The sequence below is a fragment of the Chelon labrosus genome, assembly GCF_963514085.1.
Source record: "Chelon labrosus genome assembly, chromosome: 10".
Lineage (NCBI taxonomy): Eukaryota > Metazoa > Chordata > Actinopteri > Mugiliformes > Mugilidae > Chelon > Chelon labrosus.
The window spans coordinates 30462612-30486152 of NC_140360.1; the positions used below are offsets into that span (position 1 = coordinate 30462612).

At 40.6% G+C, this 23541-nt stretch overlaps 1 protein-coding gene across 6 annotated transcripts; it reads right to left on the reverse strand.

Annotated features, from left to right (window-relative positions):
• Positions 1–1676: 1676 nt before the first annotated feature.
• On the reverse strand, positions 1677–23360 carry rcc2 (regulator of chromosome condensation 2). 6 transcript variants are annotated; one of them, XM_084553962.1, is made up of 13 exons: positions 22905–23360; positions 21502–21716; positions 21048–21141; positions 18057–18200; positions 17844–17975; positions 17457–17545; positions 16779–16893; positions 13349–13515; positions 11249–11429; positions 10980–11085; positions 4769–4841; positions 3154–3231; positions 1677–2523 (listed from the first exon to the last, which is right to left on the reverse strand). In XM_084553962.1, the coding sequence occupies exons 2-13, from the start codon at positions 21700–21702 to the stop codon at positions 2419–2421; spliced, it is 1485 nt and encodes a 494-aa protein (XP_084410088.1). In that variant the 5' UTR covers positions 21703–21716; positions 22905–23360; the 3' UTR covers positions 1677–2418. The 6 variants fall into 6 exon arrangements, with proteins under 6 accessions (XP_084410088.1, XP_084410091.1, XP_084410090.1 ...); XM_084553965.1 differs by lacking the exon at positions 22905–23360 and adding an exon at positions 22514–22830; XM_084553964.1 differs by lacking the exon at positions 22905–23360 and adding an exon at positions 22131–22148.
• Positions 23361–23541: the final 181 nt, after the last annotated feature.

The window sequence follows — 23541 nt, forward strand, 5'->3', positions numbered from 1 at the left end:
ACATATTTCCAGATCTTTAGACGCAACGGGCTTCAGGGGCTGGTCCGTAGATGGCGCTACAGAGCCATTTAGCCACGCCCGTGCTTGTGGCCCATATACACTAACAATTTTCGGGCGAACGAATCTTTCTGCAAATTTTCAGGACTTTTCGTGCATATTTGAAGTCGTTAGAATTTTTAAAAGACGCAGAAAATAATAATAATAATAATAAAAAGAAACAGTACGAAAACAATAGAGTCCTTGCAACTCCGTTGCATGGCCCCGTTGGGCCCCTGCACTTCGTTGCTCGGGCCCTAATTAATTAGTTATCTCGAGATAACGATCTTTGTTATGTTGAGATAACAACTTATTAACTCGTTATCGCGATGTTTTCTCAAGATAACGAATTTATAAGTCGTTATCATGATATAAGTGCATAAAAAAAAAAAAAATAATCCATGGCTGTTCTCAGCTTCCGTAGGGCGTCTTCCCCTGGCTTCATGAATTTATTCTTCATCTTTCAACCGGTGAAACTGCGTTGTGTCTGCTGCGTTCAAGACAACTCGGAAGTAACCGAGAAGTCACAGCGTTCACGCTACAGGTTAACTCGGAGGAGGAAAAAAGACGTTTGGGATATTGTCACAATTTGCTGAACACTTAAAACAGCAAATTGTGCGTGCAAATTATGCGTGTAATTTCCGACCTGTAACTTCTGAGTTTGACACTGTTCAATTCATTTTTTACAACTTAGAGCTCGTTTTTTTCCCCAAGTTGTGAACGCAGCATCAACTGCTGCTGGATTTCTAAGATTATCTCGTCCTGGGCCCAGGCAAGACTGTCAGCCGGCCTGCTTACACCCATCTAGTCACGGCTGACATTACAGACTCTTCTGATTTAAACATCACACTAGTTTTCTTAGTATCATAATTTTGATTAATTTAAATTAACTAAGTTGATGGGTAACTCTGTGTGTGGCCTCCCTCTTTGTTGCTGGCCTTGAGCCTAGCGGTAACAGTGGGCTGTGTGATTATTCAGTGTGTATGTACATTTCTGGTATCGTGTGCATGCCTGATTCCAAATACTGTACACATACACATGCAAATGTACTATGTATTGTACATCAAGGTCATGAAAAACGACTAGGACTGGTTCATTTATCTAAGTGAGAGTGGAACTCAAATTAGCTTTATTTGATTGGGGGGGCTATGGTCCCCTGCCACTGCTTCTCTAATCACTCAGTCGCAGTTCCCAATGGTTGGAAAGTCTTTACCAGGTCTCCACAGATGTTTTGTTGGGTTTTAATTAGAATAAAAAAGTTTTGCAGTTCTGTCCAGAATTTTTGTCTCCTCATGGTCAGACAGTCATGCTTCCAAGATGTTCTTTCACTGCAGAGCACTTTGGATACTCTGTCAGAGTAACTGCAGAGTTCTTGATTACCTCCCAGACCAACGCCTTTCTGTTCAGTTAGGTCAGATGGCCAATTTGAGGTCCTGGTGATTCCAGATTTCCATTTTACAACTGAGGCCACAGAAAATACTCAAAGCTTTGAAAATTGTTTTAGATGCTTGTCCCGGTCTATGCCATAGTAAAACGGACATTCAACCCCTTCTCCTGCACAGTACTGCATTGTGCAAATATACTTGGGTACCATCAAAAGCCATAAAAATAACGTAGAATAGATACAGCGTTTAGAGAAATCAATTTACATTTCTTTATTTAGCCATTCAACGAAAAACCGTCACCCACAGAACTTCAACCCTAAAAAAAAGAATTTGGTCCAGATTGAAATTGCTTAAATTTACAGAGGCAGGAGCCAGAAAATATGGTTGTGTTCTAATGCATGCATCCTTGATAGAAAAACTGAAAATAACGAAAGGAATGTAACATTAAGTTCTCAGAACATTATATTCTGGACATTATGTTCTGAGTGCATGCCACTGAACTACAAATACTTCCATATCCTGAACAAACATTTATAAAAAGGCACAGATATGGAGTGTTGGTCTTTAAAAACCACTCAGAATGAGGAGACTGAGGGTATTGCTGTAGCACCTGTAAAAGTGACAATTTAATCATTTAAAATACGACAACACTCAGAACAACAGACCAAGAGACATCAGTGTTTTGACTGTATAACAAAATGGAAAGAGTTTTGTGAAGTATAATGGGCAAGGTGTGAAGACTTGCCAGAGTCTGCAGTGTGGGAAGTGAAAATGAATCTCGTTCGTTGTGTTCATCTATCCATCACCAGTCCCACCTTGTTTCAATGTGGAGCAAGTTTGTTGGTTGCTGAGATGTGTGGCTATCCTGCAGCCTTCTAAGAGCCCCCCCCCCCCGACTATCCCACTAGTATGTTACCACTGCCACTGGTATTCTAGCTCAGACTCGTTGGTCTCTGCTCCAGTGAAACAAGCTGAGGAGTTGCTGGTGGATGGCCAATCAGATTGTTCGAGGGTTGTACTCAGGGAGCTTTTTAAGTTTGTCCCCTTCCTGCTGGGTGTCTTGTCTGGCAATAACCAGAGAGTGAGAGTAGCCCATCACCACCTGCAAAAGATATGTTCATTTTACTGCTTAAACTTTCAAATTTGACCAAGCATCTCCAAAAAATCCAATTTCTGTAGCTAGATTTCTGACAGAGACTGGAGACAGAGGAAGTCTTGTGTGATCACAGTGAAACATCATCTACGTGGACAGCTATGAACATTTGTAGAAACCCTCATGAGTGTCAAGAGGATGAATAACAAATAAGTTTGGTAAACCCTCTTTTCATATAGCACCATCATCAGGTAAATATTTTGTGCACCACTTTATACAAGCTTGAGTTTATACTGGTCGTTATTTCTTTGCAATAAAAAGGTACATATATTCTGATGATTTTTAAAATATTTACAATAAAAAATAGCTGTTTTAGTGGTTTAGTGGTTTAGATGTTTTATAAACTGTAAATAATATTGAATAAAGCATTAAGATTTTAAGCAGTCAATGTGTTGATTGTTTGCACTCACCGAGTTTCAAAAAGAATTGAGCTCAGAATCTGGATTGTTCGAAGCTGAAAATTTCTAATCTCCAATGTGACTGGAATGCAGTATTTCCTACTCTTCATGTAATAAAAGGCCAAAATGAAGAGAATTGGATTTTTGCATGGATATTCTTAGATGTTTTTTGTTCATTTACCTGCTCAATGTATATGCCATCCAATGTCTTAACCTCCTGGGCAGTGGTTGAAGATTTGGGTTTGTTGTCTCCATACCCCTGAAGGCCAGACAAAAATATCAATGCCGAGCTCAGAACACAAGAGATTAGCCAATTATTAGCCAGTATCAATATTCATTGTCTGCAAATAGTGTTTCACCACGTTTGAACATTCTCACTTGTCACATTGATCTTCATGTGGGCTTCAAAAAGCTGCTGAAATAGAACAAAGACTGCAGAACACTACAAAGTTTCAATGTACCATGACTGTTCTCATTATGTCCGTTTTTCATGAACAGTGATGGGAATAACGGCACTACCATCAGCATTATTTTTTTCTGTAACGGGTAATCTAACTAATTACTATTTCTATCGTTACAGCGCCGTTACAACGTCGTTACCACGTCGTTACCGACAATTAAATGTGGTGCGTTATGAAGTGTGAAGTGAAGCAACTAATAGAGCTCCGGTAGCTGACGTCACCCTGCACCAGCAATCACAACACCGCCATATTGGCAGGAAAGCGCACATTGCTAATTACTACTCGGCTGACAACTGCGAGCAACTAACTAACTTGTACTTGTACCAGTTACATCCAAAAATGGTCGACAGCTGTTGTGCCCCAGGATGTCAGAATAGTCGGGGACAAGCAAAGTGTCTTAAAGGATTCCCAAAGATACTGCAGATGTAGATGTAGATTACTGCAATAAAACGCTCAAGAAGCAGGCACGAGAACAGAGCGGTGGGATCCCTCAAGAAACGGATTTCACTTGTGTAGCGATCACCTCATATCAAGTACAGAATTTAAACAAAAAACTAAAAAAGTAACGCAATAGTTATTTTCTCTGGTAGTTACCAGGGAAAGTAACTATTGTGTTACAGTGGAGTTATAGTTATAGTGGAGTAATTCAGTTACTAACTCTTTACTTACTTTTTGGGAGAAGTAACTAGCCACTACAACTAATTACTTTTTAAAAGTAATGTGCCCATCACTGTTCATGAATGACACTACTATTATTACCCTACGGGTCAGTAAAGATGAGCTGAAAAAGTATAATTGTCAGTTTAGACTTCTGCATCAAACACAAAAGTTTGATGAGCTGAAAAAGTGTAATTGGCAGTTTAGTCTTTTGCATCAAATACAAAAGTTACACCGACAGTGACATAATTGCAAGTGATTAGTCCGCTTGGTAGTAGAGTGTTTCCGCTTTAGTATTTCCGGCTGATTCTCCATCTCTACGTTCAAGTTGATCATTTTGGATTAAGGAATTTCAGAGATAAACATTTGTTGACTCGTCTTCGGCAAAATTTCGGTGAAAGTTTCAGTCACCATTGTTGAAAGTGAAGCAGGAAGTAGAAACAAAAATTAACCTAACTGGGGGAAAAAAAAAAAAGACAGTGCTGACTAGTGTTTTGGGAGGCGTTTTTACAGGGTGAGCCTGACTAGGCACAGGTAGAAATGGCTCGCAACTGCGCAGGCTACGTGTGTAATTTATGGCGTCTATGTCCCGCAGTACTCTAAAAGAGCCTTAACTGTTGACAAGTGACAGGAGTAGACCTCAATGTCAGATGACGCAGCTAATCACTCTGATCTTACCAGCTCTCCAAATGTGGGTGAGGGGCCCCAACTGATTGTACTCTCATCAGCAGCAATGATGATGCTGCTTTTCCTGTAAAAGAAAACAAATAAGGAATAATAAATTTAGAGCTAGGGATGGGGGCTGAGAAAGTTGGTAGTACAGCCCACCCAATACCTATACACGGTTTCCATTTTTTGTTTTGCCCATAGCATGGACATACATCTCATTAAAACCTTATGTGTTTTCATAGTAAAAGGATTTAAAAAAATCTAATTATATCAGAACTTTAGCACTTTTAATGTAAACTGCAACCTAAATAATGCTACAAAATGTTTTTTAGAAAAGAAAATACAAATAACAAAAACAATATAAGAATACTAAACATAATGTGTGCATTTTTGTACGTTTTATCAGCGAATTTACAGTAAAGTTAACAGTTGACTTGTCAATTAAAATGTCCTAGTTAAATAACAAAAAGAGGAGGGACAGAGAGACTCCAACTATATTTCTGAATTTTTATATGAAACCACAGTGAAGCAAATTAGACTCTGGTGGGCCGCCATAGTATATACATTAAAAGGGAAAACCTGGGGTGTCAGGACATTTTTATAAGTGCTTGACGGGCTGTAGTTTGCCCATCACTGACTTAAGTCATCCTACAAAAGAATGGTGAAAAAAGTTTTGGAATGGCCAAGTCCAATAGAAGTGTTGTTGAAGGAGCTAAAGCAAGCAGTTCATCATGGGGAATCCCACCTACACCTCAAAACGGAAGGGGTTCTGTACCGAGGAATGGGGTCAAATTCACCCAGCCGCTGTAGACAACATTTAGTTATTAGACATTATTGCTGCACAATAGGGTCAAACCAGGGTTCAGATACTTTTGCAACTCACTCATGTGAAAAATATTAATTTTCATGAGTTGGGCCACAGATAAAGGAATTAATTTTGTGGTATTTAAGTGAACTGCTATAGTGAAATTATTTTACTTTGAAAGTCACACTTCTGGTCACTCCCTGCAGCAATAAACTGATACTGCATGGACTGCCACTCTGACTCGGAGAGATGAAACTGCAGCACGCCACTGTTCTCTCTCTCTTCCTCTTTTCTGACGTTTCGGTGCTCTCCACCCTTATTATGCCTTGTTGACAGCTGAAGTGGTCATCTCCAGGTAGAACTTTTCGGCAGCGATGCAAGAGCCTACTGATTATGGAGCACAACAAGCTGCAGATACGACAAGGTCTACCTGCAAAATTTACCAACAAAAGAAGCAACGACGGAGTTAGCGGGGAGCTGCTAACTCCGCTCAAGAATAAAGGAGAGACGAGTTTCTTTCTTCATTAGACCATAGCTCTCACAGCTGACACACAACAACAGTCATGATCGATAGGTTCTGCAACGATACACCTATCCCTACAAGGACTGTCCGTTGTCCACTTCCACATCAGAGCCAAACAGCAGGACGGTGACCCAGACAGAGCCAATGAGCTCAAGGTCCTTCAGCAGAACATTGAAGTAAAGCACTGCCACCACCAGCTTGCCTTAGCTTTTCTACATGCATCAACAAGCCATATCCCTATAATAACAATAATAATAACAATAATACATTTTATTTTTATTATATGATTCCTACCGATTCACTGCTTTACCTTGGACCACTTTTGATAGGTAGCGACCTCTGCAGATCGGGAATACCCCTAAAAAGCTGCAGTTTTAGAGACTGTTAATCCACAATTATTTTCTTGTCAAAGTCCTTTCACTTGCCCATTCCTCCTGCTTCTGACACATGATATGTGTCAATATATCCCAATCACTGACAGACACCATGATAAGATATCAAGTGTATCAAACTTATTACCTCATTATGTCTGACGGTATATATATATATCCACACCAGAGGTTGCGCTAGACTTTTTCCGTTGTGTCATTTTGACTGACAGGGTCATAAAAATTCCGCCATAATCTATTTTTACCCATCACTTTAATTTTTTTAAATGATAACAATGCAATTCAATAGAATTTCATTTTTATTAAAATGTCATTAACTTTAAGTACTTTTTCAGTATTGACAGTATTGACTTTAAATGGTAGGGAAAAAAAAAAGTTTGGGCTGCCGACACGTCTTGTCCGTACTGGGACCGGGACTGCTAGCGCAACAGCTCTTAGATGGCGCCGTAGGGTTGAAGTGCTTCGGTGGTATGCAAACGCTTTTATTTTGCACAATTTGCACAAAAACTCATGAGTCCTAGCAACGGTGCTTTCATCCGATTACTCCATTTTCTTAGCCGTTAGCCACATAGCCATAAACATACAGGGCTCTCAAGTTTTGAACTGAGTTCAGAGTGAGATTTTGGCGGTGACGGCAGGAGTTTGGTTGGGGTGGGGACGGGGCTTAGATCTGATAAATAACACAAATTCACACAAATAAAAATATGTATTTAATTCAGCATTTCTTAGTGCAGGTGTGTGTGTGTGTGATAATGTCTGAGCTTATCAATAATATGGTATTACATAATTTAGCCCCCTAGGAAAGATATTTCTACAGCTGAGTCAAATATGCAGCACTCATCAGCCTATCATGGACCGAGGTGAATGTAAGCTAGCTCCTGCATGAGCCTTCAAGCAATGCAGAGCTTTTTTTTTTTTCAAATCTCATCTTAAATTGGTAATGTCCTTCCTAGAAGTTGGTCTCAACTGCTTAGTGAATAACGTTAAAGAAAAAACTAAGCGGTGGCCTAAGAGAAAAGCTCTGTGAATAATGTGTCCTGAACTAAGACTAAAAAACAAGTGTCAGAATAGCTGCTGAAACTAGCCGGGATTCAACTGGCTAGCTAGGCTAGTTCACACACTGGTCAACTGTTAGCTAACATTACTGATTATCAGCTGCCTGGACACAATATTCCCCAGGAACAAAAATCAAATGATGAGATGACTTACAATCTGTGTATCAGTCGTTCTTTCCATTTTCGAATGGCAATCAAAAATCAAAAAATTAAAAAGTGACTGATTATTTGTTATTTGTTTTTTAATCTAACACAAAACGAAAAAAAAAAATAATAATTTTAGGCTCAGATCAAAAATACGAAACGGAAAAACGGGACACAGGACTGATTTTAATATTTAATTGGTCGGGTTTACGTGACCCGGAGGTTTTGTAATGAGTGAGATGTGACTCGAGCGATGTGACGGTCCTTTTCTCAGCGAGCGTCTGAACCGGGAAAATCTAAATCTTGCCCGGATACAGCAATGCTATTTTTTGATTGGCAGTTCAGTAGGTATATTCTTTTTATTTGATTGGCTGGTGCGTGAAAGGCGCCTCTGAACTCTAAAGGGACGCGCTTGATTAGCGGCGCACCTTGGTGCGCGTTATCGTGGTAATTTCTCTGCGTGAGAAATACAAAGTGTGGCGTGTGAGCGTGTGAACGTGTTGAAATGCGTGTGTCTCACGCCCAATGCGTGAGACTTGAGAGCCCTGAACATATATATTGTATATATGTCTATGGGTCTATGGTTAAGCCGAGCCAGAGCCCATCTACGGAGAGCCTTGCCACTCTCTATTAAGTCCCATTGTAACGAATTTTGGTTGCAGTTCCACCAGATTTCCACTGGGGGCGATCGCCATGAGTGCAACATGAATGGGACTCTATGGAGCTAAACGGCTAAATGTGTCTCTTTCACCCGACTGTCGTTGAGAAATCTCAGATTTGATTGTAGGTTTTGCAAGTTCAACATGGGTTATAGGTCAAAAGTTGAATGAACGAGAACTTATGTCCTTTCGTTTTCTTACAGGTTGAGTTGTTGTTGCCCATAACACGCTAGCATTGTGCTAATGAACGCAGATTGGTCAGTGAAGGACTGATTACGACCAGATCCCGCTTGACGGCATCGTGGCCCGGTCTTTTAAAACAACAAAACAGAAACTCTTCTAGCACGATTATTTACCCGTGTCAGCTGTGTTGTCCATGCCTCGAGAGAAAAGAAAGTGCAGAGCGCGAAAGCACCAAAGCAGTGACTGAAGGATTACCGTAAAGCAGTATCTGGTCGTACGATGTGTATGACGTCATTGACATTTTAAAATACTTTTTAAAGCAAATAAATGACTCTAAAAAATCTAACACCCAGCAATGTGTTATTTCTTTGCATCTCCTTTCAAATACAATATTCAAATTACTGCACAAAAAATTATATCCTGAGAAAAGTGGATTTTGAGGGGTACTGCTCCATAGACCGCCATTCATTCTGCACTCGTCCTGAGAGCGCCCTCATATGGAACCAGAGTGGAACTGCCACCAGTTCAGAAGCCGGAAGTTCAGTGAGAGTGGCACTTCTCCCCATATTAGACATTCTCTGGCCGAGCTCTGGCGTGTGCATCAGTATAATCGGTGTACCAGGAAATCGTGCCCTGATAAAAGTTCCGGGATGTTTGGATTGCAAGCGATTAGAGACAAGAGACAATTAATAATGTCACTCGCCACCAAGTGGTCAGGGGTGTGAATTGCAATCTGTCAAAATGACAGATGGCCTTCAGATTTTTCCATCAGTTTTAAAAAAACAGTCAGTGACAGAAACTATTCGGTTAACGCGACCCCTGATCCACACATACACATACACAGATCAGGCATAACATTATGACATTAGTCTATTCCCCCTCACGCGAAATGTCCTAAAGGCCCCAACTAACAATATCCTGTTGCTAGACACCATAGGATTTTTTCCCAAATTCCGTTTTTTTCCCATTTTAATTTTTGGGAATTCTGTTTTTTCGAATCCCATTATTTTTAAGCTTTTACTCTTATTTTACTACCGCTCACAATCAACTGAGCTGACTAAGAAGTACATAAAGGGGATGTCAGCCTCAGCACACATAGCCACAAAATCTTTAATAAACTCTTTTCTTGAGTCCGATGACTTGAATGTAGAAGCAGTAAATGGTAAATGGTAAATGGTCTGTACTGGGGGGTTGGCGCAGAGTTTCGCAGTTTTTTTGCCGACGAAGACAGAGCCATAGGCAGCCGCTTTGCCATGCTTACAGTGTTTTGAAGGGGCAGGGGCTCAGTCTTTGGAAGGGGCTTGTTTTGTCACCCAGATTTGTTTTCCTCTGTGCAGTTTTCTCCAGACATTCGTTCCTCTTCCACATGAAAATAGCATTGCAGTCAAATTATGTCAAATTCCGCGTTAAAAATAGATTTAGTTTTAATCGGCTAAGTACGCGATTCCGTCCGCAATTCCTGATTGTAGAAATCATAGGGCCTTACCTTAGTTTTACGGCTGCCCTGAACCAAAACCAAAACCAAACTTGAAAATGTCTGCAATGTGGAAGTAGTTTACACTGTTAAAGGCCATGCCTTCACTTTAAGAGAAGTGCCCTTATGTGTAACGTGTGACTGCTACCGAGAGCAGTGTCTTTACGCAGGGTGACGTTTATGTTCCAGAAAGTGGGGACATTGTTTAATGTTGCAGTTAAAGCCGATCTGTGCCAATCTGCCGCTCTGTGGAAAAAAAACAAAGGGCTGAGTTGTTCTTGTTCTTCTTTTCCCTCATCAGTGTGGAGTTTTGATGAAAAACTAATTACCAGAAACAAGCTAGATTACAGAAGAGGAGCAAGGCCAAAACCAGAGTTATCCCTACCATGGTACAGGGCTGCCAATCTGGGGAGTGGAAAACGAAGGCAGTCAGCCAGTGATTTCTAAACTGTGCAATGTGGATACTTCGTGATGTGGTAGTGGTAGTAGTAGTAGTAGTAGTAGTAGTAGTAGAGCGAAACATCCATAGTAGATGCTAATGAGTTCTCATACAGCTATTTATTTTTTGTTTTATTTTGTTACGAGAACGTAATTTTAATTTATTTACTGTTATTTACTTTACAACAAAGAAGCCTTTACTGTTATATATAAAATTGTACAATGGTCAAGACATTAGCGACTTTATTAGACTGATCAGCTACTGGTCTTCATCAAGGTCACCAAGAAGCACACCATTATGCATAAAATAAAATGAAAATCTTTAAGGAACAATTTGGAGGCAGTTTTATTTTGATAATGGATTGCAGAGCTATTTAACCGTCAAGCATATAGGCCTACATTGGCTTAAACGAAACGTGAAATGATTGGATCAGGGGCAACACAATATTTCTTCATTATTTCTTCATCAATTAACCAGGTAAAATGTTTGGAGTTCTTCCCAATGCGGCATTTGCATTCGGAGAGTGTTGCTGTTAACCCGCTTACTCACCCGCATGCCAGGCTGCGAATCTTCCAGCCACATAGATCCTGCACAGCCTTGGGGTACATAGTTGACTCTCTGGAAGTGTTTGTCACACCCCAGAAAAACAGTCCCCCTATAACATACAAAACACATGGGATGATAGGACATCTACATTTGGTATTTATAGCCTGCAAAACTATTAAAGTTAAACAGCCCTCTGTAAATATTAACAAGTTGAACAACCTATTAGAATGAGGTTCCTGTGGATCTTGTAGTGTGATGTGTGTTTTTCTTACCCATTTCACTGACGGCGAAGGAACACTGGTAACCTGTAAAGATCTGACTTGCACCACGACCAGGAAAGTCAAACAGTTTGACCAGTCGGGGAACCATCTCGTCCTTCTGCTCCGTGTGACCCAGACGACCATAACCACCAAAACCCCAGCTGAACACTCGCTTCTGAGAGTCCAGCACCAGCTGTATGGACATATGCACACACGCATGCTCAGTGAAGATTATTACAGCTATTTGTAAATCCATCAAAGGCCATCTATGGGAAGACTAATGTGTAATTCTATGCAACTTTTTTTGATGTTTTTTTTATGACCATCCTAGGCCTAAATGTACATGAATAGATGTGTCTGTTAAGTACTGTATGAAAATAAAACAGCAACTTTTTCCCCCCTTCAGTTAGTTTTAGTTACTGACTTAAAATACTCCAAACTGTTATTGTATTACATTACTAGAAATATCTTTACATCAGAATCCATTCAGTTGAGCTTACATTAGCATGTCAAGCATCTTTTTGGCTTTTAGGATAGGTAACTATTGTTCAGTAAGGAACATGTGCCTGAATACTAGAGATGCACCGATTTATCGGCTGGTGACCGGAATCGGCCGATTTTCACGTGATCGGCCATGACCGGAGACCGGCCGGTCAGTCTGACATATGCCGATTTTTTGCCGGTCAAATGCACTCGGGCGCCGCATGATTTACATCGCGCAACATCAGCATCACACGCAGGCCAGCTGACAGTCTTGCCTGGGCCCGGGACGAGATAATCTTAGATACCCCCCCGCGCTCCACTGTGACCTCCTCTCTCTTCTCTCAACGGTAGCCTGACTCTGTCCCTCCGCTCCGAGACAGCGGGCCCCTCCCGCATCACTCTCTCTGTCACCTGACTGCAGCCGGATCTCTCTCCTCTCTGTCTCATCCTCTCTGACGGAGCTACCAAACTTAACTGTTTCTGTCAAAGATAACGTGTTGTGTCGGGCTTTTATACAAGTTAATGGACGTTAACATTAGCGCTAGCCTGTTAGCTTACAAGGCTGGTAAACGTTGGCTGCGCTGTTTCTAACCTACGTTCACTTTACTAGTCCCAGCTTCACCGTCACCACCTTTTTTTAAATATTTGTTAAGAAAATCTTTAAGGCCTCTATTTTCTTCTCCTCTTTTCTATATATTTATATATTATTTTATTGCCATTACCTGTTTCCCCTGTTTTCATACAGAAGTTTAGTTTGCTAAATATATCACATTTCTTTAGTTGGATATTGGATATGAAAAGAAAGAAATGGTTCTTCCATAACACTGCACTTTAGATGTGTGTGAACTTCCCACACCAGGAGTAATTTATATAGTTCTATTTTTATAGTGTTATCTGTTCAAAAAATGTTCTATTAAAGAAAAGATAATATTAATATTATATTAAAGAAGAGAAAATAAATCTTTGTGTGTGTTGTAAAGTGGTTAGAAAAAATGCAATCGGAATCGGCTAAAATCGGTATCGGCAGGTCAATGAAAAATCGGAAATCGGAATCGGCCGGGAAAATTGTAATCGGTGCATCTCTACTGAATACCTCAAGTAATATGGCATAATTGCATTGCACTGATTGTAATTATGATGCATTAAAGTGTAATATCAGCAAATGTGATGCTGCTTTACAGCACAGTTTGTAAATTCTCCCCTGGGATCTACGTAGTCTTATTACATGTTTTATTTCTTCAAGTATACGCTATAAGCTAACATACACTGCTCAAAAAAAATCAAGGACTATTTTGATAACACATCAGATCTCAATGGGGAAATGAAATCATGCAGGATTTCTGCATTCAGGTGTGGTGCTCTTAGATGCAGCAGAATGGAATAAAGTAGCAAAGCCTTGACAGCACATCCTGGCATAATGTCAGTAGGTTCAAGTACATGCAATACTATTCTAGTCCGAATAGTGCTATAGTCTGATAATTTCATTAGTCAACAAAATTCTATTCCATTACTTTTACAAAATGTCTGAAGATTTGACTTAAAAAATTTGTTTAAAAATCCTTTACTTAAAAATCTTTCATGACAAGCTTGTATTTGTTTTCAATGAGGCTACTTTGTGTCTTTTGTTACCGTATGATTAGCCCCACAGGCCACCTCTCTGACGACCACATTAGTCACAGGCATGATCTGGCCATCCTTGGATTTCTCAATGAAGATGGCAACACGGCGCGGGAGGAGCTCACAGTCAAACTCGATACGCTGGGCCCGAGCTATGAACTTCCCGTCACTGTTGTGGCCTGCAATGACAAAAAAAAAATGAGGAGGCAATACTATACAACTATACTATACATTTGGAACTCAGCGTGCACAGGTGTAGCCTCGGTGTAGCGTTTGTTTGTTTGTTTTTCCCCTCGTTTAAAAGTCAGTATATGGCTAACTACATATATAGTCGACAAGACTTGACGGAGTGTGGATTACGCGGCAATTTGACCAACACAAGTGACTTTCAAAGGAGTCACAACATACCGGAGGACACTGCTAGACAACCAGGGTCGTCATGGATTGTCAGCTAGAGAGAGAGGGGGCAGAAGAGAGGATGCTGGACAGGCCTGCTGGCGAGGCTACATGAACAACCACAAATCTCCTCTGCCATCTATCTTCCTCACCAACGCCAGATCCGTCACATACAAGATGGATGAGCTGGAGCTATAGATCGCTGCTAACCACTACGTTAGGAACTGCTGCATGATGATCGTAACAGAAACCTGGTTTCACCCCCTCATCTCCGACACCACAGTGCAGCTGACAGGCCGCACCATCCACCGCCAGGACAAAACCAAAGGCTCAGGTGAGAGCAAGGGAAGGGGACTCAATCTGTATAGACCTGCATAATGACTGGTGTACCAACAGCAGGACTATAGAGGATGCTCTTCATAGACTATAGCTCAGCATTTAATACAATCATCCCAGACATTCTGATAAGCAAACTACTCACCTTAGTGCTCTCCTTCTCCATCTGCACCTGAATCAGAGACTTCCTCACCAACCGTGCACAGACTGTAAAACTTCTCCTCCACCCCCAACTCAGCACTGGGGCACCACGAGGTTGTGTGCTGAGTTTATTACTCTGCTCCCTGTACACACGATTGCACACTGGCTCACCCCACCAACACCATCGTCAAATTTGCTGACAACACAACCGTCATTGGACCCAAAGAGCGGGACGAGACTGCTTACAGGCACGAGATCCAAAGACTGACTGCGTGGTGTTCAGTGAATCTCTCACTGAACACCACAAAAACCAAAGAACACATAGTGGACTTCAGGAGGACACGCAGCACAGATCCCGCTTTTCATCAAGGTGGTCTATGTGGAAAGAGGGTTCACACATGCCAACACCACAGCCACAATAAAAAAAAAGGCACAGCAAAGACTCCACTTCCTGAGGGTGCTCAGGAGGAATAACCTGGAGAGGAAGCTGCTCGTGGCCTTTTACTGGGCAGCCATCGAGAGTATTCTGACCTTCAACATCTCGGTTTGGCACACTAGCTGCTTGGCCGCTGATAAGAAAGCGGAAGTGAAGTCAGCTCGGAAAATCATCAGTTGTTCACTGCCCTCCTTGGAGGACATTGCCACCTCCCGCTACATCAGTAGAGCCAGAAAAATCATTAAGGACCCCACACCCCAGCCACCAACTGTTTCAACTGCTGCCCTCTGGCAGGCGCTACAGGTCTGCCAGGGCATGCACCTCCAGTCTTGGAGACAGTTTCTTTTCCAAGGCCATCAGCACGCTGAACACATACAAGACTGACTGACCTCAGCCTATTACCAACACATTATTCTAACACATGCAAGATCAGCTTCAGTAATTATATCTGTACACAGATCTAAATATCTCCCAAATGACTGCAAATTACACAACAGTTATATGGGTGAGTAAATTATTGTATTTTATAATAAGGCCCAGGTTGTAAAAAACAGTAGTTCCCCTTTAATGCTGCCAATGCTTACTCCTCTCACCATGATGCAATATGTGTGTATTCTACAAAGTACTCTTTTGCTTAGACCAGGGATTCCCAAAGTGTGGAGTTCCTCTGGGGGGTGTGCGAGATAAAAAAAAAAATTTATGGTGGAGAAGAAGTTATCTTCCTCTACCACTGTATGTGTGCACCAGGGACGTGCAGTCAGTTGAGGCAGGGCTACAATTTTTGTTAAACGTGGCTGAAAATATTATAACATGTCCCTCAACTTATCCGTTGAGGGACATGTCCGTTGAGGGACATATTATAACATGTCCCTCCTTCTGATTCTGAGCCTGTCATCCATCCTCTTTGGTCGTAAAAGTGGAAGCTTGCGCGCAACTTTGTTTCATTATATTGAAAATGTTTCATTATATTGAAAATGCAAGAAGTTTTTAAGTTGTGGGGGATTGGGGGTGCGTCATCCCAGTTGGGGGACACTGAAGGGGGTGCACGGCCAAAAAGGTTTAGGAACCGCTGGCTTAGACATTCGTATTTTAATATTTACTCACTGATTCTTGCACTAATTATTTTCAATTGTTGTGTTATTCTTGTGTTTTATTTTGATGTCTCCTGTCCACCAAGTGGAGTTGCAACACCAATTTCATTGTTGCTCTGCTACAATGACAGTAAAGCCCTTTACTTTTATACATACTCAGAGACATAAAACAGAATAACCTAACCAGTACAATATTTAGGAAGCTACTAATGTTGGCACTTGGAGATACAAAAGGCTGTGCTGGTCTACCACATGTACACGCATCCACAGGAGGGTGTCTGTTCTTTCATTCCCCAGATTTAAATGGGCAGTCAGAGAAGAGCAAGAGTATCATGAAGACACACTGCTGCCTGTATTATTCCTATAATGTTTTATGGCCATCTGAAAATAAGTCGGGCCCTCGGGCCGCCCTCACCAAGTATGTTTCTGATTGTTTGGTCAGTGAAATTAACACCTGTGGCCTGCTGGAGGTCATTTTATAGGGCTCTGGCAGTCCTCATCCTGTATCTCCTTGCACAAAGGAGCAGATACCAGTCCTGCTGATGCAACTACATAGAGTAACTGCCTGTCTCTTGGAATCTCCCCCTTGAGACTATGCTAAGAGACACAGCAAACCTGGCAATGGCACATATTGATGGGCCATCTTGGAGGAGTTGGACACAAGGGTCACAGTAGTGACAATTACCCTAACCAAATGCAAAACTAGTGAAAAACAGTCACTAGTTTTGGGTTTCGTCTCACTGTTGCCCCCTCTAGTACATCTGTTATTAATTTCATTAACAACAAAGCAACTGAAACTGATTAGTGGGGGGGGGGCTCTGCTACTTTTTTTGGGCAGTATATATTAAAAAGATTTCCCTATTATACACACAGCCCAGCTGTACTTCTGATCAGATCCTGCAGGAAGCATGTTACCAGGTCTGAACATGGTCTTAATTGCATTTTATTTGATGGAGATAAGGGACCTCAATAAAAACTGAGATCGACTGCTGTAAAACAATGTAAATATATTAAAAACAACAGATGCATATAGTAAGCATACCCAGCTGTCCATATTCAGGGCATCCGAAAGAGTAGAGGTTTCCTTTGCAGTCCACCACCATGCCAAATTCAGCACCACAAGCCACCTTCACCAGGGGCTGCCCATTGTAGGAAATCTAAGAGAGGTAGAAAAAGTGTACTATAAAGGTACACCAACATGCTAATTATGAAGCTTCCAAACGGTCACTGTAGTCTACTAAGGAGTAGTTTTATGTAACTGTACCTGAAATCAATGATTCAATATATATTACCAATATGGCCATGGTATTTGTCTGAAAATTCTAGACTGTGATTGGTTGGAAGGTTTGAATCAGATTTGTTTAGTAATCTGGAAAGTTTAACTGGACATCTGCGGTCTAGGTGTTTGACGTTCTTAACAAGTCAGGTAATAAGACGACAACACATGAGTAGCGCCTCAAATACTTGGAAGGTTATTTGTGTAATCACCATCAACAACAACCAAATCTGATACAGCTTTGCATCACGATCTACATAATTCGAATTTTAAATGTGAATGTGGAATTCCAAATCAATGGTAAAGATACGAAGGACTACTAGAGTTCTTGCATTGCCCCTGGTCATTTAACTATTTCCTATGGACGTTTTTGCAACATTGTTACTTCTATACCTCAGGCTTCCATAAGCAGCAAAAATATGAGTCATTTCTGTGATAACATACCAATGCTGGGCTAAGGACTGCATCAGTCTGGTTGCCTTGTCCGAGTTGCCCCAGCTTATTTTCGCCAAAAGAGTATGCGGTGCCATTCTCTGAGGAGACACAAAGGACATCAGCAAACACACATTTAAAAATACACAGCACTGTATGCAGTATTCCATCATTTTTGGAAAATTTATTTTTTACTTGACCAACACCAGACAACAAATTTTGACCCACAATATTAGGGCCCCCACAATATGTTGTTTCATTTTAACCAATAGCTAATACAGATTTTACCACTTAAAATGAACTAAATCTGTCTGTTGCTTTGTTTAGTTGTTTAGCTATTATTAAAAACATAATAATATAACACACAATAATATAACAACATACAACATGACTCCCTACCTGAGAGTACTAGAGTGTGATTCCGTCCACATGCTGCAGACACAATCACATGTTCTGCCAGGGCCTCAATTAACCTGGGAGCCTCAAGACGCTTAGTGTCTCCATGACCCAGCTGACCTTTGTCATTACGACCTGAGGACACAGGAACCAAGAGCTCAGTGGCAGTCAACTCCCACCACTCTGGACCCCGATACTGTGACAGATGTTACTTACCCCAGCTCCACAGCTTGCCCTCAGTGGTCATGAGAAGACTGTGTGCAGCACAGGGACCAGACACCACACAGCTAACCTGGATATCATTCAGACATCCATAACGGTGAGGACCCCACAGATTCTGGCCTAGGTTGCGGAAAGCGGCTAGAAATACAGACCACAAAACGATTATAACCTTTTAACTGGGTACCTGTTGGAATACAGCAGTTTATTTGGCTCGATACAGAAATACTCAATACAACAGAGATTTATTTTTAAATCTGTTGTTGAAAACCAATAAATGCTGTATATAAATTAAACAGAACAGCTGTTTTCTGAAACTCCTTTATAAAAACTACAACTTTCTGGGAACTTTTGTTTACGATTTTCAGTAAGCCAAGAGATGCAGACTGACCTGAAACACGGACCAACACAAAGTTGATCTGGCCCCGCACTGTGGACAATAGGAAAATCTTTGACTAAAGCTTGTTACATACTCCGCAAGAACAGAGAAGAGAATAAAAAGTTTGTTCTGGCCAGGTCATTTATACTACCTGAGAAACTCAAGTGCAGAACTCCTGGGAAGTCCTCTAGGGCCCTCTCACTGCAGAATACGTCACACGCATCAAGCATTGTGGGAATCTGACAAACACTTGTCTTACTTTAAGATATCAGCCAGTCATTTTGATGACATTGTCCATCAGATCATGCAGTTCATTCAGCATACACACATAGTATGCCGATCTCTACCCTGGGGAGATTTGTGGTCATGCTGAGAATATTGCATGTTAAATACTGTATGGGCAGCACAGTGGCGAGGTGGTTAGCACTGATGCCTCACAGCAAGAAGGTTCCCGGTTCTCTGCTGGTACTCCGGCTTCCTCCAACTGTCCAAAGACACGCTCATTAGGTTAACTGGTAATTCTAAACTGGCGTGAGCGTGAATGGCTGTCTGTCTCTCTGTGAGAGCCCTGCGATAGACTGGTGACCTGTCCAGCCGGGATAGGCTCCAGCACCCCCCACGACCCTTCACAGGAACAAGCGGTTACAGAAGATGGATGAATGAATGAATACTGTGTGTTCCATTGTTTTCACCAGCTGATGCTCAAAACGATCCATGGCACAAACGAAAAAGGGCAGAAATTACATTTCCGCATTAACCACACCCACTTCCAATTTCTAACCAATCACAGAATAGTTGTCGGACACCACACAAGAAAGAAGTTCTCAATTTATCTCTTCTTGCGAAGTACGTAACAAGTCCACCCATGTTGTTCAAATAAAAAAAACTCTTAATTTCAAGCTCAAATGAACTTGTTTGTTGGTGCAGCAATAATATAATGATGGTGTACAAAATGGTCACCTCATCTCACTGCCTGCTCCGATTATTAGACATATAGAACCCAGCCGTAGAAAGAGAAGTTCGTAGAAAGACACTGCTGGGAATACTTACTGTTTGGGACAGAGAAAGGTATGTGGAAGTGGAAAGACTGTCTTTTAGAGCAGCCTTGGTCAACCAAGATTCTCAACCACCATGGAAACATTTGGAGACACAAGAGTTAAAACTAATATCGGATGATAAAATCAATAAAAAGAAATTGCACCTCTTTCTGTTAAAGAGACGAGACTGGACTAGATATTATCTGCACATGATATGGTATTGTTAAAATATTCAAAATACATCCTTCTCTTTGTACAGGCTGACTGTATGTATGTCCCCGTCATTGAATTAGATACAGGGCGTTTGGCTAATCTAATCTCAGGCAGTTAATGGTAGTCTACTAAAACTAGCAAGTTTCAAGAAGCCCTGTGGATACAAATTAGGTGGGAAAAATATGGCATACATGAATGTAGTTCCTGGAATTAATTCTTCTTGTGTATGCTTTTATCTGTCTGTAATCTTTAATCCAGGCTGCAGGCTATCCAACTCTGGAAAGGATTCTACTACAAAGATCGATAAGTATTGTTGTCTGAAGACCAAGACCAAATTTAAAAAAAATATAAAAATCTGTCTAAATTTACACTGCTCACAACCACTGGCCAATAGCCAAACATTCAGCTGCTATGTTTTCTCTGCAGGTTATGGCTGGGCGAATGGGGCATGTACAGTTTCACCCTTTTTATTATTATTATTATTATTATTATTGTTGTTACTGAACTCAATACAAAATGATGATGTTATTAAAGCTATATGAATTATGTGATATTCAACATACAATGAAAGACCCGAATCTCACCTGTTGTCTACTCTGTACAGCACTTTGGTCAACAGTTGATGTTTTTAAATGTGCTTTATAAATAAATTGACAATGACCATTTTTAGCAATATGCTTCTCAGCAGCAGGCCCTGAAAATCTTGTAAATGTAGAGGGGAATATAAACGCAGAAAGATGTCGCCAAATCCTGGAGGATAATCTGATTTAGTCTGCAAAAGAACTGTGAATTGGCAGAAGACTTATTTTCCAGCAAGACAACAACACCAAGCATACAGCAAAAGCTACACAGAAATGGTTCAAAGACAAAGAGGTGAATGTTCTGGAGTGCCCAAGTCAAAGCCCAGATTTAAATCCAGAATTTTTCACGGAAGTTTTAGCTTTTCCCGCTCAATCCCCGAGCAGCCAGACAAGAGCTTGAGCTGTTTTACAAGGAAGAATGGAGAAAAGTTGTAGCGTCCAGGTGGGCCAGCCTGACTGATATATATCGACATTGCAGCCAAAGGTACATCTACCAATACTGACATGAAGGGAGTGAATATTTAAGCTATCAGTTACATTACCATATATATAATTAACTGACATTATTTGGAAATATCCAAGGGGGTGATGGTGAATACTCTTTATAGGCATCATCACAATAACTATTAAAAAGGTTTAGTTGAAGTTGAAAAGGTTAACTGGAAAAAAAAAACAATCAAATGTAAAAGTCCTATTATTGGCTGGATTTCTAAACACATTTTGACTTACACTACTCATTATAATCAATTAATAACCATCTGATTGATAAGAATTTTACCTTGTTGTTTGGGCACCTCTTTTCTTCCAATCAAATCCCAGTTGGTTGCTCCAAAGATGAGCAGTTGTCCTTTTACCTTTGGGCACTCAAGTTTCTGTGGAAAATAGTAATGACACAGCGAAGTCAATAATGTTGATGTTAGACAAACGGCTGACCAGAAGTCATTATTTTCAAGCACTAATTAAAAATTCTGACTATGCTCCTGTTAGAATCATGGGATAATACTGAGAAACGGCTTTTTTTTCTCAATAAAGCCTGCTCACATGTGCATCTTGGGTGACCCAATCACAAGTTGACCAGTAGATTCACCCCTGTCATTTGTGTCTCACATGATGCAATGTACTTAGAGAACAAAAACAGATCTGGACATTGCTGTGTGTGTACTACTTCCATGGCTAAATATGGGGGGAGGGGTCTGTTTAAAAAAAAAATAAAAAGTAAAAAAAGAACCCACTATTTTCTCTTTGACATCTTCTGCCACAGTGACAGGCTGGAGACCAGACTTCACAGCAGGCTTGCTTGGTTTCTTGTTGTTCTCCTGCTCGAAGTCAAACTCATCGTCGCTACTAAAGTCCCTTTCTTTCCTTTTGCCACTGGCTCGCTTCTTTTTCATCCCACCATTCCCTGAGACATCAGTCACCTTCTTCCGTGGCATCTTTTAATCACAATCTGTTTTTGAGGGAAAGAGGCAGTGATCCATATAGGGTACAACAATGATACAACTGCATGTCTGCAAGTATTAGTTATAAAATCCCCAATGTTTGTGGAATACCACACAGTGACAGTAATACAACACAGTGACAACGGAGAAACAATCAAATAGAAAACTATGCCAAAATTAAGATACTTCACACCAAAAGAAATGTCAATATACATTATCATTAAGTTTGGATACAACTTTCTCGATTTTTATTGAATTTAACTCATTAATTAATTCACTTATATTTTAGATTGTAAGTAGCCACCTTTTTCATTAATGACAGCTTTGCATCGATTCTGTCATCTGCTTAATGAGGAAGTCACCTGGAATAGTTTTCCCAACAGTCTTGAAGGAGTAACCAGAGATGCTGAACACTTGCTTACTACTTTGCGTTCACTGTGCGGCCATCGTTCGTGTGGTTCTCATGAGCAAAAGCAAAAAGGTGGCTACTTTGAAGAATCTAAAATATAAAACATAATATTAATAGTGGTACAACTATTAGAGCGAATGAGAAGGTTTAAGCCGATTGGACATTATTGAAACTATTTCATTATTCTGTTTAATATTGAATTCATTTTTCAGTCTTCAAAAACGTTAACTACGTTACTGCCGCTACAGATTAGAACTTAAATTATAGTCTTCAATTGTATAATCAATGGACAGGGGCAGATGGTGTCAAAAACTGAAAGAAAAGTAATAGACTAAAACCTATACCGCTGTCCGTCTAATAGTTTAGCTGCTAGCCTCATTCGGTTGACCAGCTTACCTTCGTTTTTCTTTGTTCACTCATCTGGTAGCAAGATAGCTGGCATGCTAACGCACAGCGTGTGAAGTTATGTAGTTAGCTGATATACGAACGAGCTTAGCAAAGTTTGTATGTTCAAGATCGGCAAATTCCCATCAACCCAGATTGAGATGAGCATGTGTAGCAAAATTTGCAAATGATGGGGTTCATAGCTAACGTTACTTCGCTACTCAATGCTAGCAGACGCTCTAAATAAAGACACAGGACCACAACGTAACAAAAAAACGATGGCATATCAAAACTTTTTCAATATTTTCTTGACCTGGCGCTTTCAATTTAGTGTACATGTAATCTCTTTGATGTCTTAAAATGTTTAACTAACTTCATATTGTTAAAAAAATAAATCATATACCGGTGATTTCCTGCTTCAGCCGCTCTCCGTCCGTCTTCGGTTTGATTGATTTGAACAAAAGAAGCTGCAGTCTGCTTTCTCACCACGTGGTTTGCATAAAGTATTCATACGGAAACCAAGCACTCACCAATCATCACCGCACATAACACATACAACCAGTGCAATAGAAAAAGATAGACGCGCGAGTTGATCTCATTATCACGTGGTTCGTGGTCATAAATTCGGTTAATTTTATGACAACGGGTAGTCTGAGTTACTCACTAAATTGAGAATGTTTAGAATGACTATATAAGATTACAATACAAATATAACAATAGCAAGAATTGCAACAAAAATGCAGTGTGTGCGACTAAGCTTTAAATATTTGCAATAGCTATACAAAAACAACCAAACTGAATAGAAATTCAAAATATCATAATGGCATGTGCATAAAATATATTGGCCACATAACGAACGCCGGTGTGTTTAACCACTTGTTTATTACAATATTTAACTTGTACCGCCGAAAGTTTCAGGCGCCGTTGTTGGAAGTGAAGCAGGAAGTGAAAAGCGAAGCAGGAAGTAGAAACCGACTGGCAAAAACGTCACAGCGCCAACTAGCGTTTGGGTGGCGTTGTTACAGAGTGAGACAGATCTG

Coding starts and splice junctions, on each gene's coding strand:
- rcc2 (XM_084553962.1), bottom strand. CDS start 21,702: ATGCCACGGAAGAAGGTGACTGATGTCTCAGGGAATGGTGGGATGAAA. Junction 21,142..21,501: donor AAGATGTCAAAGAGAAAATA/GTGGGTTCTTTT, acceptor TATTTTCCACAG/AAACTTGAGTGCCCAAAGGT. Junction 3,232..4,768: donor CACCCACATTTGGAGAGCTG/GTAAGATCAGAG, acceptor TCTGGCCTTCAG/GGGTATGGAGACAACAAACC.